Raw genomic sequence first — 14,894 nt, 5'->3', positions numbered from 1 at the left:
TTGGGTCTTGTCTAGAAAATTTGTAATGTACCACATCGGTAAGCACTGTAGCATTTCTTAAACCTGAAATGTACATGCCCTTTGTGCATTAAATTCAACTTAAAAAAAAAATCATTCTTTGTTCGCTGCAGTCTTCCTTCATGTACAACATCTAAAGTAGATCAAGATTTATTGGTTCCCAAAGTCCAAGAAATATTCTTATACAAGTGTTGGAATCCCTCCCAACCCTCAAAAAGAAAGAATTCAAAACCAAAAGGAGGGGGAAAGTTTCTTCACATTCAGGATTCCATTTATTTAAGAAGGTTCAGAAGCACGCTGGAAACAGTGTAAGAACCAGTTTCATTTTTATTTTTATTTTAAATGTGATTATACACATTCATGTGTCTACTAAAATTCTGCACTGTTACAGTAAAGATACAGTATGGTAACATTCGATTTGAGGTACTTGTATTTATATATGTCCTTCGTAAATAATGCCATTAGTTGCTATCATTAAGCACTGTTCCAAACACAACTAGATGCAATTGTGTCTGAATTAACGGAGTTTAAATTTTTCATTTTTTTAAAAAAACCCAGTGCAATAGGTACTGTAGAAATTAGAATATTTGCTTAAATAGTATGTCAGATCAACTCAAATATGTATTACACCAGACATCCAGTAGTAACTTTCTTTCCCCTTTCAGTTCAGTTTGCAGGATGATATTCAGAATAATTTCAACAGTGTCTATAATATATTTTCTCTTTATCTCAGGTTCTTTTGTTTTAGATGAATATATTGGATGGCTCCAGAAGACTAAACCAATGTATTATAATATATTATCCTAACAAGTTAGGATTTGAACTTTCTGTTTCAGGTGTAAAGCTCTAATTTGGGGGACAATTCTGTAATCCTGCTTAGTTCTCCAATACAGTTTGATGCTGCAAATCTTCTCATTCTGTCCACAATCTACACAAGGTAACATACTTTGAGTTTAATGAATCCAATTTAGCTTGGGTAGTTACAGAGTACAGAGTCAAAGTTAAAATGCCTGTTCCGTTGCTGTCAGAAAAACATCAGATGATGGAAACATATTAAGGTCCACCCAGTTCAATAAACACTCCCTCTCCAGTTCAGAAATGTATCCTGTATTCAGAAGGATACTAAATTAAATGAAGTACAGGTAAATACATTTGTTTTATTCTATTTGGCACGGAAGATATAAGTACTCAAAGCTCTTACCAAGTTGCTCCCTGGGGGGGACAACAGACCAAAGGCTAGATAAATAAATACAGTCCTAAAAGTCGTAATTATTATCTTCCTAATAACATTGCTATTTATACAATTGAATTGTCTTATCAATTATAAATTTCATTATATTGTCTATAGAACAAAATTTGAAACTTTCTTCTTCTGTAACATGCAAAGAAAATGTTGGCTTCGTTCTAAGTTTTTGGTGTCTTTGAGAGCCAATACATACACATTCACAAAGCCCATTCCAGGTAGCATTTTCCTGACTCTTCATTCTGATTTGACAGCTACTTCAAGTAGTCATTTATCTTAACAGCCTCCCAAAGGAAATCTGCTTGGCCCCATTATGGCTTGCTTTTAGACTGGTAGTGTAGTCAATTTTTATTCCATCCAAGCTTTTACAAAATACCCCTTTAAAGTTGTCATTAAATGCAGCTCGTACCTTTTAGTTCTTTAGTTCTGATTTTCTCAATATTTCCTAATATTTAATATGTGCTATTTTAAAATTTAGAAAGGCAGGTTATGTATGTTGAAAATAATGAATTAACATTAGGAGTTGAATTTTAAAAGGCATTAAAACTGCAAAAAGTCATGTAATATACACTGTAGCTTACTGTTTAAGATCGCAGCTCAGCACACTTACCTAGGAATTAATCGTAGGCAAGTCAGCAAAACTGTATGTAGGATTGCACAGAACATCAGAAAAAATACAAGTATTCAGTGGTGTAGGCATGGTCATACATTCTGTTGCACAGATTTCTTAGCTTATTCAGGATCTATGGAATTCATGCATGTTTTTAGTTCTCACAGTTGCAGAGAAAAAGTATAAATGCCTTTGCAGTATTGCCCTTGAAAACAAGTCATTTCAAATTAAAAAAGCAACATGGTGATTTTAAACCAAAATTACACACTCAAAACTCTGAACTCATCTCATCCCCCCCCCCAATTTGGGCTAATACAGTCCTCCTGTACAGCTTAACTATCTTAGGTAAAGGTAAAGGTTTCCCTTGACATTAAGTCCAGTCATGTCCGACTCTAGGGGGCGGTGCTCATCTCCATTTCAAAGCCGAAGAGCCGCGTTTGTCTGTAGACACTTCCGTGGTCATGTGGCCAGCATGACTCACGGAACGCCGTTACCTTCCCGCCGAAGCGGTACCAATTAATCTACTCACATTGGCATGTTTTCGAACTGCTAGGTTGGCAGGAGCTGGGACTGGCAATGGGAGTATTCTATTTCTTGCAGACCTGCCTACTGCTCAGTCTATTTCTCAGGAGTAATTAATATCCTACTTAAGTTTACCTCAAAGTAGGGCATACATGTGGCTACCATTTTTGACATATGGTGATATATGCAGATTTCACTGGCATTACATTTGTGGAATAATGGAAACAATACATTGAAATGCAGTGAAGACTTCAACATAAAAGCAAGCTAAATATTTATCCATATTTATTCTGACAAATTGCCTACTTTGTAACCAATTATGGGAACAGGCAAAGAAGGAAAGATTCAATACATGTCTGTGGCCCTCTAAAAAGGGAGGGTGAGCTGTGCAACCAGGTGTCAGGGACGATTAATTCATTTCTCTCTTCAGGAATGACTGTGACTATACTAATTTCAGTTTCATTGTTCATCATCCACAAAGGTTTATTGGAAATACAACAGATTTTCCAGAATAAAACTGAGACCTTTCAAACATCATGTGCTTCAACGGGGTATAGCTAAAAGTAGCAGTGCGTATACGCCATCTAGAGGCCGAGAGGGCACAGGGCAACTGATGAGACCTAAGTCTGGAAACTGGTTTTAATTTCATTTTAAGGTACTGCCAGCAGTCTTCCTGAAACCATGCCATTCACTGTGTTTTTATCTGGCATATCTGAAACATCTAAAAATTAATTGGGTTGGAAAAAAAATAACCTATGAGAAGAACGTTTTCTCCCAAACGAATTGTATGGATGCTTTTATCTGGCCCTTCCTCAAAAGACCTCAGCCAATATGTATGGTCTATCCAAACATTTTATTTATTTATTTATTTTATTTTCTATCCTGCCTTTATTATTTTTATGAATAACTCAAGGCGGCGAACATGCCTATTACTTCCACCTCCTATTTTTCCCCGCAACAGCAACCCTGTATATCCTCCGGTTGGTACTGTGATGAAAGTTAGATTGAGACTGACTTTCTCCATAAGGACTCAGGAAAATGGAACAAATTCTATGACTGAAAAGAACTTTGACCTCTGGTCTCTCTAGTCTAAATCCAGTTTTTGAACCATACTTGGTTTTTTAGTTGTGAGGATATAATCGTTTACATTTCTTTGAAAAGCAACTTCCATTTAATCTAAACGTACTTATACTTCTGAGAGGTATAAGCAATTTTTTTTAACAGTATCATATGTGATAATAAAAGTACGAGAGATACAGGAGTAGCGTTTGTCCTTAGAAGACAGCTTCTGCCTTGTGGGTCTATTTTTTAATATGCTACGTTGCTGAGAAAGTGTTACTGTTAAATTTTCTCATGTTGTAGTTCTAAATAGTATTTGGGGCACCACAGCTATTTAATGGCATATATACAACCAGAAACCAGGATTTCAGCCTGTAAAAATATTTAGGGAGGCAGTCTGCAAATATTTTGGGACTATCAATGGTTATCCTGCCTGGGAATTGTGTAAGTTGTAGCTCAAGTTCGAGATGAAGCCACCACAATACAAAAAGCTGATATAGGGTAGGGACTAAAGGCATCCACAAGGATGTGGTGGGGGGGCAGGATGACGAAAGCACTGTTGAGCCGTCACAACGGAAGCCCCACATGTGCTGTGATTTATGTATACGGAAGTAGCAGAGCATGCAGTGTGACACTGCTTTTGTCATTTTACTGACAACTTCAGATTCTTTGGCTGCCTTGGGTAGAAACGCTAACAGATAAAAGCCACAACTCTAATAGCTATGACGGTAAATGTCATGCTAAGAAGGTACGTTGCAAGTGGGAAGGACTTATATTTACTTCATTTTAAAAAATACGGCAGTGGAATTGCACATTTTTTTGGAGACAAAAAATTGGGACAAATCAGTTTCAGACTAATATTATAAGTGGCTTCCTAGACTGAAAAATGTAGGGGTTGCCTTTCTGAGACAGTGCCAACAACAAACATGATGTTGTTCTGTATGATTCACCTATATTCATTTTTCTTTCTGTTCTTTTAAAGCTATCTGCCAACCTTTTCCTGTCAGGAATGCAGATAGTCCAACCAATAAAAAAGAAAAATCTGGAAAAGGAAAGCTTGACTGACATCTGAAAGACCAAAAATTAAACAAGAAACATTTAAATCACAAATACCCCTTTTTAAAAGACAGGTTTGACGGATACTGCAGGGTTACCAGTTCTGGGTTGCAAAAATCCCAGTTAGTGTTTTTTATTTGCTGCCACATGAAGTTTTGCAGCCCAAATTTGATAGTCTTACTGTACTGTGAGCTGCACAAAACAAACTGGTAATTTACACTTGTGCTAAAAAGTATTCTGTAGTCAGAGGGAGAACTACAAGCAGATTCACAAGCAATGTTAATGGTCACATTTACACTTAACGCTAAACTAGAAGTTTTTAAATTATAGTTTGTTGAACAAGCCATAGTGTCTGATAAGTTAAAACAAATATTATTTTGTATGAGCCTGGCAAATAGCAGATTGCCTCAATAACTCTGCTGCAACCTGTGTTAGATTACAAATGCTAGAAATCCCTTTGCCACACTGGCTGGGGATAGCGAAAACTGTAGTGTAACACATGTGGAGGGAATCAGATTAGTAAAATTTTTAACATCTAGAAATCTGAGATGTGTGTTAAAAATACATGTGTAATTGGGTGAATATTCATATTCTAACCGAACCGCCTAATATCCAGTCTACATGCTCATCCAAAAACAGAGCTTTCAAACCTACTTGCTTCTACCTGTTTAAATGCTCCACTAGTTGATTCAATTTGTGAAGCATTAAAATATCTAGCATTGAGTTCAATGAGAAAAATGTCACTGTATAGTATACTGAACAAATACATTCCATTGTGATTTCTACCAATAAAATGCTCCGAACATCTGTATTTTTACTACTTGGAGAAAAACACCTACACTTAAAACTATTTGGGCAAATAAAACTCACAAAACTCATTGCCTGCTTTTTGCTACACATTTTCTGGCAGTGGAAAAAATATAGATGATGCATGAAAGGCTGCCAGAATAATGGCTACTAAACTTGATTAAATGAAATACATTTAATCCCTTGAAAAGAAAAGTAACTATCGGAGAGATTTTTAATGGTGTAAATACCATTTATTTAATACATTAGAGCACACTTTCCTTGTGTGAAGGGCTCTGACTGCCATCATTCCCATCTAGCATGTGCTTTGAGGGCTGTAGAAATTGCTCCAATACATCTGGGAGGGCACCAGCTAGGGAAGGCTTCTCGAAAGTAATACTAAGCAAAAATGCATGAATGCATTCTAAATATCAACAGTTTGCTTGAGGAAGAACTCTGTAGAAAGGTTAAGGTTAATTAAGAAGAATGTCCCCCAAGACCTTGAGTTTTTGCTGTAGTCTGCCACAACCTAAACTAAATATGAAGTGCCAGTATTTCCAAAGCTGCCCAGTGCAAACCAAACTTCATATATTTTCTGTTAGACTTCTCCATATAGTTGTGTCAAAATCAAGGAGATCATCTCAATTAAACCACCTCTCTGATGTTCCCTCAACAAAACCTCAGCCTAGGCATGGTGATGCTGCTGCTAAACTAGCATCAGGTGAAAGTGTGAGCTGCATCCAAACAGCAAGAGGCTAAAGCCACCTTTAATTCTGAGATGTTCAAAAGCCTACAACATGCAGGAGCAAAACCAAATAAATAAATAAATAAATAATAAATCAAAATGACAGGAAATAGCAGCAAATTAGAGACCGGAAAAGAATGTCCCTTGGCACACTGCATGTAAAAATAGGACATCTATTTGCTCTTTTTTCACTAATAAGGCATTCCATCTGTGCTAAGGCTGGAAATCTTTAATACTTAATTTGCTAGTTTGTTCTTGGGAGCTTTTAGTAGAAGAAATACATTGAGACGATAAAAAGTACAGCAAAAGTCAAAACTGTTCACTGCATTTAAGAATATCCTACTTGTACTGACCATTTATCTGCAGACAACAAGCTAAGCATGAAACTGGCCTGAACCAGACCCAGTACATCATAGAATCACACAGTGTTCTGCGAAGCCACCTTTTCCTTCAGGCATAAAAGATAAGTTCTGGAATTTGCCCTCCCTGAACCCCAGTGCCATTGGTACTGTCTGAAGAACACTGGAATTGCACAGTCACTTTGCCACACTGGACTTCTGTCATTCCTTCTTGTCCAAAATAGCTGAGTTCATTACCATCCAAAATCACACTAGCTGTGTAAAAGGTATCTGGTTCGATCTGCACTGGGTACTCAAACCACACGGGGAATGTATTGCTAGATCCATCTGAGAAATACTTGCTTAAGTTTTGTCCAAGGATAACACCTTGTCGTTTGAGTTCAATTTTGGCACTGTATTCTGCTGATCCACAGCTGGAGCCATAGAGACCAAATCCAGCAATGAACACTCTCTTGTCGACAGCAAACTGGATGCTGTCGCATCGACCCCTGTAGCGCCACTGGTTGCTGCGGTAGGCACACGACTGGAAACGATGACAGCGCTGCGGGACCAGGCCTTTCCGGGCATTGCTCACAAACTGCAGCTCTGGTTTTTTGGCAGCTGTGTACCAAAGGAAGATATCATTTGTTTCACTGAGGGTCAGAAGACCAGACTGAGCAGCCCCATTGGCAAAGTCATCCAATGCCATTGTAGGTATGCGAATGAGATAGAGTGCCTTCCCAAGCACTTTGCGCTTGTTTTCAATGCTGGCAGACAACTCTTGCCGTTGACACTCTATTTCAGCCCAATTGAGGGCAGCTTCGAAAACCACAATCTCTTTGGCGTTCAAGGTCTCCCTTTGAAGAATGCTTTCCAGGGTTTGGAAATCAATGTCACAGAAGCCTTCTGATTTCAGAGCCAGCTCGGCCTGTGCATCGATCACTTCCCAGCAACGCTCAGTCAGGTCGGGTTCCTCAAATAAGCAGCTCTGGGAAAGCAGCACGCAAGCGTTTTTTGCACTCAGGCTCGTCTCTAGGAAATTCACACAGGCCCGGGCAAGATGAGGAACAATGTACTTCTTGGCAGCATAAAGAGTTGCCAGAACTGTATCAGCAGCCAGGTCAATTTCATCACAATAAATGTATCTGTAATAAAAGATATACGTGTCATGCTAATTTTTAGCAGGTAGGAAAAAAAATTCCTGCAATACTGAAAAAAGAAAGAACAGGTCTGGGAAACACGAATACATTCATTCAATCACAGCTTGTAAATAACAATTTAAGTTGCTGACCAAATACTATCCCCCCATTCAACAAATTCTTTATCATCAAAAGCTGCCTGTAAATTCAGGATAATTTACAACCTAAGCTGCAAATCACCAGTAGAAAGGAAATTTAACATTTTCTTTTTTCTTTCACAGTACTGTAACAGATTGCTGGCTTGCATATGTTTGAGCTATGGTTCTTTCATATGCCTAAACAAATTTAGGCAGCAACCACGCTTTGTTTAGGCCATGATAAAACCAATTTAAGTTAGTCTGAGGTTGTTTTACAAATCCAGGTTTGAGTTAACAGTAGTTTCTCATTACATTCCTCGCCACCATCTAATTCCGCTTTCTTTGTGCCTCATCCTTGCCATGAGCCCAGGCGCAGAGGCATGAAACAAATGCAGCTGGAAATGAAACTAATCTCCTGTCTAACCTGACCTAGCTTATTTATTTTATCGAAGTTTATCTCCCTCCCTAAAGAGCCCGTCTCCCGAGCCTTGAATGGTGGAAAACGCAATGGGACCACTGGATCGATTTACCAACACCTGATGGCCCATTTATTGCGTAACTGTGAGTCATCAGGGTAGCTATTATTTTTGGTGAAATAGGCTGGCGATGACCAATGGTAATTTCACATGGCCACGGTTATACACAGCAGGTTTTGCAGAGCGTGTCTTGTATGCCTGACAAATGAGCAGAGATTCTCAGGGGATAGTTAAGGACCTGTCAGATTAAACAACAACAACAACATATATTTATAGTGTTGCATTCTTGCATGGATGCACTAGCTATTGGTAAAAATGGGAGGATTTATGGCGATTTATATGGGATTTTTGGTTTTATTTTAGTAACATATAAGACCTATTAATTCTGATGGGAACAAGATCTTTGTTTCAAGATGTTGCCCAAATCTCCCCATGCATGGCTTCTTTTGCTGCATCAGCCAATAAAGATGGTTGTGAGCCAACCATCTGAAGGCCATAGCAACTGACTGGAAAAAAAGGATTCTCCCACTTAATATCATGAATCTTTTGCGTCAATCTGGTGAATAATGTCATGGTCCTGTATCTTGCTCTGTGTAAATCTCCGTATAATGGTCCATGGTTATAGTAATACCCCATTTGCCCCAAAAGAGACATTGCCAAATTTAAGAAAATCCCTACCCAACCTAACAATAAACAACTATTTAGATGGTTAAAAAAACCTTGTATATTGCTGAACTTCCCCCCTTGTTAACCTTGGTGGTCAATTCCAGTTGAAACCAATCCTGGAGATCCCTCTGCCATAAATCTGTGCCTATGATATTATGGTATGTGCATATATGTATCTAGGTAAATATAGCTGCCAAAATCCACAAACCCTAAACAAGAAAAAAAAATTGTATTGATTAAACTAGAGGTAGTCCTCGGGTTACAATGGCAATTGGGACTGGGATTGCCACTGCTAAGCGATGCAGTTATAAAGTGCGATGCCATGTCACTGTATCGCTTAGCGATGACACTCCCAACTGTCCCGGTGGCCATAGTAATCCTGAGACGCATGGGTCACTGGGAAGCGGCAGGAGTCCCAGGTAAGAAGCATGGGGGTGCTGCGGGGAGATGGGGGAGGCCCTGGGAGGCTCAGCAAAAGCTGTGTGCAAGTTGGGGGAAGCTGGGGGAGGGGGTGATGCAGCACCACGTGAATGCAGGAAGGCCGTGGGGTGAAGGGTCTTGCGCCATCCGAGCATAGTAGGCTGTGGGGTGGAGGGCGTGGTGCAGCCCAAGTGCAAGAAGGCTGTGGGGTGAAGGGTATGGCACCACAGGAGTGCAGGAAGGCTGTGGGGTGGAAGGCGAGGCACAGCACGAGCACAGGAAAGCCAGGAGGACTTACCAGAGCAACTTATGGCCTTCCCTGTGGCTTCCCCACTGACTTTGCTTATGGGAAGCCAGCAGGGAAGGTTGCAAATGCTGATCATGTGACCATGGCTCCCTGTGACATCATAATTGAGAGCCAAGCACCCAGGTGCCCAGCTTGCAATCATGTGACTGCAGGGGTGCTGCAATGGCCGGAACTTTGAGGATCGGTCGTATGTCCATTTTTGCTGCACCACCATAACTTTGAACAGTTGCTAAACGAATGGAGGTAAGCCCAGGACTTCCTGTAAGAACTACGAATTAAGCTCAACTGCCTGTCCCAAATGCCTGTCAAATGATGCCCCATTTACAAAATCAAACAATTCTCCCTCTGCATATATGAACATTCTCTTGCATACACAAATCCCTTCCTCCTTCCAAATGGAAGTCTAAGAGGAAAATACAAGATGGAGATAGGGTAAAAGGAAAGAGTCATTGTAGTGAAAAGGGATGGAGAAAGCAAGCAACAAACCTGGGTGGAGAGAAGAAAGGTGGGAAGAGGCAACTGGACAAGGAAAGAGAGAAGTCTTGTCTAGTTGTTACAAAAGGGCTAAATTTACCAAAGAAACCACCCTTCCCAAGCAGCAGCAGCAGCTAATTTTAGTTTCAAATTCATCATTCCAGGCGATGTTGGCATTAGTTGTACCTCATACTAATTATTTTGCTTTCAACATATTTTTCTATTCTTATTAGGGATCCCAGTTCACAGATATATATATATATCTGTGTGTGTGTGTGTGTGTGTGTGTGTGTGAGAGATAAATCTGCTTAGATGGCACGAAGTCCATCAGAGAAACATTCAGATGTCTTTTTGCTTCTGAATTAAGCTGCCACTGGACATCCCTAGGAAGGGAAGAACGGAGGAAAGGTTTTTTTTGTTTTTAATTGCAACCAAAAAACTCTGAGGACACCACACAGGTATCCCATCTTTGCAACCTGCCAATGGTAAGGGAGCTGAACATACAGTACAACAAAGTTATGCAACTCCAGGTTATCTCCTGTCAAAGGAGAGGACAAACCAAGATTGGACTTGGTTCTTCATGAGAAAGATTGATTTTGGCTTCTTCAGTGGACCACAGTTAACAGAAACAATGAGTTAACTCCCTTATGAATGCAGCTACCATGACAGAAGCAACCTAATAAAAACTGCAGCTTTAATTCCCAGCTCAACCAATTAATAAGCTAAAGCTCTGGCAGCTCCATAAATTTTCTACTACAGTGAATTACTGTGAAAGTTACACTGGGGGAGAGGGGGAGGGAATTGATAATGATGTTCACCACCACCAAAAGATACTTCCTCACAGAACACTCAGCCATATGGATTCCTCTGCCGTAAGACATAAGACAAAGGCCTCTGGTTTAGGTGGCTTTAAAAAGAGGGTAAACAGGTATTCATATTGATGACTTTCTATACTCTGAGTTGATGTAGTGGAAACTTATTCCATTAATACTTCTGAATTCCAGGAGGAGTGGGAAGGCAACAATAATTTCTTGAGTGACTGCCATAGTTGGCAGGACACTAGATTAATTTTTTCTCCTCCCCCATTAGGTATTTAATATAGTAGAGTTCTTATAACTCTTATCAAAATTTCAGAACCCTCAAGGAAGGACATTAGGCTATCTCTGTATTAACTGGCTTCTCTTCCTTGTGAATTCAAGTGCTTCAGAGACCTTGTTCCATCACTGTCTACACACACATTTATGAGACATGCTTCAATATGCCCTCTCAGGGGAAGTAGCTAGACTTGAAGAGATGGGGGGGGGGATTCCCCAGTGAGCTGTGCTTCAAAATGCCTGCTGCAAAGCACACTTTTTGTGGTGCTTGTCTTTCTCTGACTCCCAAATCCAGCCATGAAATTAAAAGGAAAATGGTAATTGGTTGGGAAGATGTGAACAGAGAGAGGATTCTTCTCTTACAACAACTTTGATCTTAACTTTGCACACGTCTTACACAACCACAGCTGGAGTGAAATATGACCATATTGCACACATTTAAAACTGACATTCTATACAAGATCTGTAGATTACAATGGAAAATATTATTTATAACAAGATTAATAATTACAGAAAAAGATGAGAAAATCTGGTGTTGAAACTTCTGTTTAAGTACTATTGGAAAAAAATGAAGACATCTATGCAATCTTTTAAACATTACTTATTCTTTGGAAGTGGGAAAAGCTTCAAAGTGCAGTGCAAATGTCAATTTAATGTAAGCTCTTGTTAAAAAGAGTTCCACGCTTATGTCTTTTCTTTTCCCCTACTGGGCACTGATATTTCCATGGCAGCCATAAGCTCCATAGAATACGGATGCTGTAACCTGTACCGCCAGTCTAAGGCTTTTGAAAAGCAAAAAGTCAATGAAATAAAAGCCTGGTAAGAGAGAAATTCACTTGAGCAGAAAGTGGGGCTTTCAGTTGAATCCATATATTCCTAAACACAGATTCTTATCTGCTGAAGATGATTAGGATGTAGTGAAGATACCTCTTTGCCAGCTTTTGCTGATGGGGAGAGCCCTGCTACTATGAAGTCTCTCATTGCATCTGTAGAAAGAAACCACTGTGGCAAGCATAAGACCATGAAAATGGTCTGGGCAGGGAACAGAATGTCAATCTACTCAATCAAATGACACTCTGTTTCTCCAAGACAGACCTGATTCAGGCCCCTCAGTTATGCCTTCAGGGAGCTCATAATCCCCCTCCATTACTTCTAATGAATGGGAAATAGTAATAATTTTAAAAAGTCTGCCAAGCTGAAGCTTAGCAAAACTGCTGCTATATCAAATCTGTCTCAAATCTGCTAGGAATTTTGAGAGTTGTAGTCCTAACATATCTGCAGGGCCCCTGGTTTGGAAAAGCTGTTCAGTCTTATGCTAACAAGAAATTCCAACTTAAGGTAAATTGTGAATATTAAGTGTGTTTTTATTAGTTGAAACAATTTATAAACTGTAGGTTTTTAGTACAGTATACACCAGAAGCATAATCAAGAACACTGCTGAAGACTCCAGAACAACCCTGAAATCAACCACAGAAATACACTAGGCATGTGTCAGTGGTACTTCACCAAATACATTTCCTAATACTGTACTTGCACTAGCAAGATACAGTGTTGTTGTCTTGTTAAAGTCGATGAAGCAGTAAATTAGTTTTTCTGTGAACATAACTATTGAAAGATTTACCTAAAGATATTGAGCTAAGGCTCATACTTATTATCTAAAGCTATGGTAACATTTAGGTGGCAAATCTTAGTAATCAAAACCTAGCACTTATATTTATATATTACAATCATTATCATTTTTGAGATTTCTAAACATCTAGCCACATGTAATGACACAATGACATCTTATTGCTGGTCCACTCTGCATAACTTCATGTTCCTCACACACTGTGTGCTAACTGGTGATGCACTTTGTTTTAAGGAAGTTGCAAAGTGTTTGTTTTATTATTATCCAGACAATTTAAGTAAGAGATTAATAGCTAAGAGAAAGTTATCCAAAGTTGGGAAAAAAACCCAACTGTCACATTGATAAGATTCTCAATCAATATGATTTTAAAAAACATGAACCATAGCACAAATCGATGTTTCTAAATACTAATCTTTTCAGATACACCTTCTACTTTAATTCTTGATTTTATAGAAAGCACAGTAAGAAAGCAACTTGTTTTTCTTTACATCCCGCTCATCACACGAGAAGCAAGCCAGATGGAGTGAAGAATTGCTAAAAAAAGAAAAAAATGCATTTTCTATCTTCAGTTCCATCTTAAAATGCAGCAAATACTTTAGGAGAAACCAACTGTTCTTAACATTTTAGATTTCATGCAGCCGATAGGAAAAAATGTTATCATGGTGAGTTCATTTGACAGATGTATACAATTTATTTATTCTCTATCCCACATTTATTATTTTTATAAATAACTCAAGGTGGTGAGCATACCTAATTCTCCTTCCTCCTCCTATTTTCCCCACAACAGAAACCCTGTGAGGTGAGTTGGGCTGAGAGAGCGTGACTGGCCCAAGGTCACCCAGCCAGCTTTCATGCCTAAGGCAGGACTAGAACTCACAGACTCCTGGTTTCTAGCCCAGCACCTTAACCACTAGACCAAACTGGCTCTCTTTAGTGACAGTTGTACTAAAGAAGAATGGGGAAGCACTATGTATTTACCAAAAGGAGTAATGCAAACCACTGTACTAGATATGATAGATATGAAATCATCAGTTTGGATTTTATTTTCATGTTTTTAAACTTACCATATCCCTCTTTTTTTGTATAATATATTAATTAACAGTTTGCCCAAAGTTGTCGGTGACATGCAAAACATGTCTGGAAGTGGGAGAAAAGGGTGAGGGAGAGGGAAAATACAAATTCGCAAATTAAATTTTAATAATTAATACAAAACTACAGGGACCATTTTTGCAGCAAAGATCACGTTTGATATTTCTTTTTATAAGGATACACAACTTTTTAACACTGACATTTTTAGAGCAGACAGAAACTAATTCATTTCCAGCTACTGAAGAAGGATGCTTGCTTACTTCAGCATAGCGAGGAAAGCAGGCGGCTCCACATCTGGTATACGGATTTCATCTTTGTCCTCAGCAAGCTCTCCATAAAACATTGCGTGAAATACAGAGCTTCCAACAGCTAAGACATACTATTTTTTTAACAAAAGGAAAATATTAATTCATGCTTTAAAACAAACCCAAACAAAAAACAGATATGCTAGAGTCACATGAATATTAAAAAGGAGGCCTTGAAAGCAATAAAGGTAAGACAGGTTTTCACTTTTCAAAACTAAGTAGGAGAATGCTGGGTTTTTCTTTTTATCTTAGGAAATAGTTCTTCAATATATCCATTGCTTTCCTAAGAAAGCTTAGGAAATTCATGGTGAGAGCCAAGCAGATGTAGTATTTTGGAGCAGGCTTCCCCATCTTCAGCCCTCCATGTCTAATGGACTATGATTTCAACCACCTCTAGCCCCCATTAACAGTTACAATTATTAGAGTTGAAGTCCATCTTATAGTATTTAGAAGGTGCCTGGGTGGAGAAGGCTTTGGATCAAATCCCCACTCCTGCAGTGACCTTGGATAAGACACTATCTCAGACTATGCCATAGGACTGTTGTAAGAATTAGAACTAGTTGTGGGGGAAAGGATGGGAGCAATCTGGAAGAATGTCAGGATAGTGTCACAAATCACAGACAATATTCTGCAACAGAACTTCTACTACTATTGCAAAAATGCGTTAACTAGGAGAGAAATTATTGGAATATTTCACCAGGCAAAGATACTTGACAGTATTTTTAATTACACCAGTTCCAGGATTCAAGCCATTTACATGAAGTTAAAGTGGCAAGTGTAGGT

General features: G+C 38.9%; 1 protein-coding gene across 2 annotated transcripts in view; it reads right to left on the bottom strand.

The window, feature by feature from the left end:
- Window positions 1-263: 263 nt before the first annotated feature.
- Window positions 264-14,894, bottom strand: part of BTBD3 (BTB domain containing 3) — a 31,441-nt gene continuing 16,810 nt past the window's right edge. For both annotated transcript variants that reach the window (XM_063316299.1, XM_063316289.1), the window contains 2 exons: window positions 14,067-14,185; window positions 264-7,522 (listed from right to left, as the gene is read on the bottom strand). In XM_063316299.1, the coding sequence (XP_063172369.1) occupies window positions 6,490-7,522; window positions 14,067-14,185 (1,152 nt within the window). In that variant the 3' untranslated portion in view covers window positions 264-6,489. The remainder of the gene's footprint in view (window positions 7,523-14,066; window positions 14,186-14,894) is intronic.

The sequence above is a fragment of the Candoia aspera genome, chromosome 1 (assembly GCF_035149785.1).
Source record: "Candoia aspera isolate rCanAsp1 chromosome 1, rCanAsp1.hap2, whole genome shotgun sequence".
In the NCBI taxonomy this organism is placed as follows: Eukaryota; Metazoa; Chordata; class Lepidosauria; order Squamata; family Boidae; genus Candoia; species Candoia aspera.
This window is presented reverse-complemented; position numbering and strand designations above follow the sequence as displayed.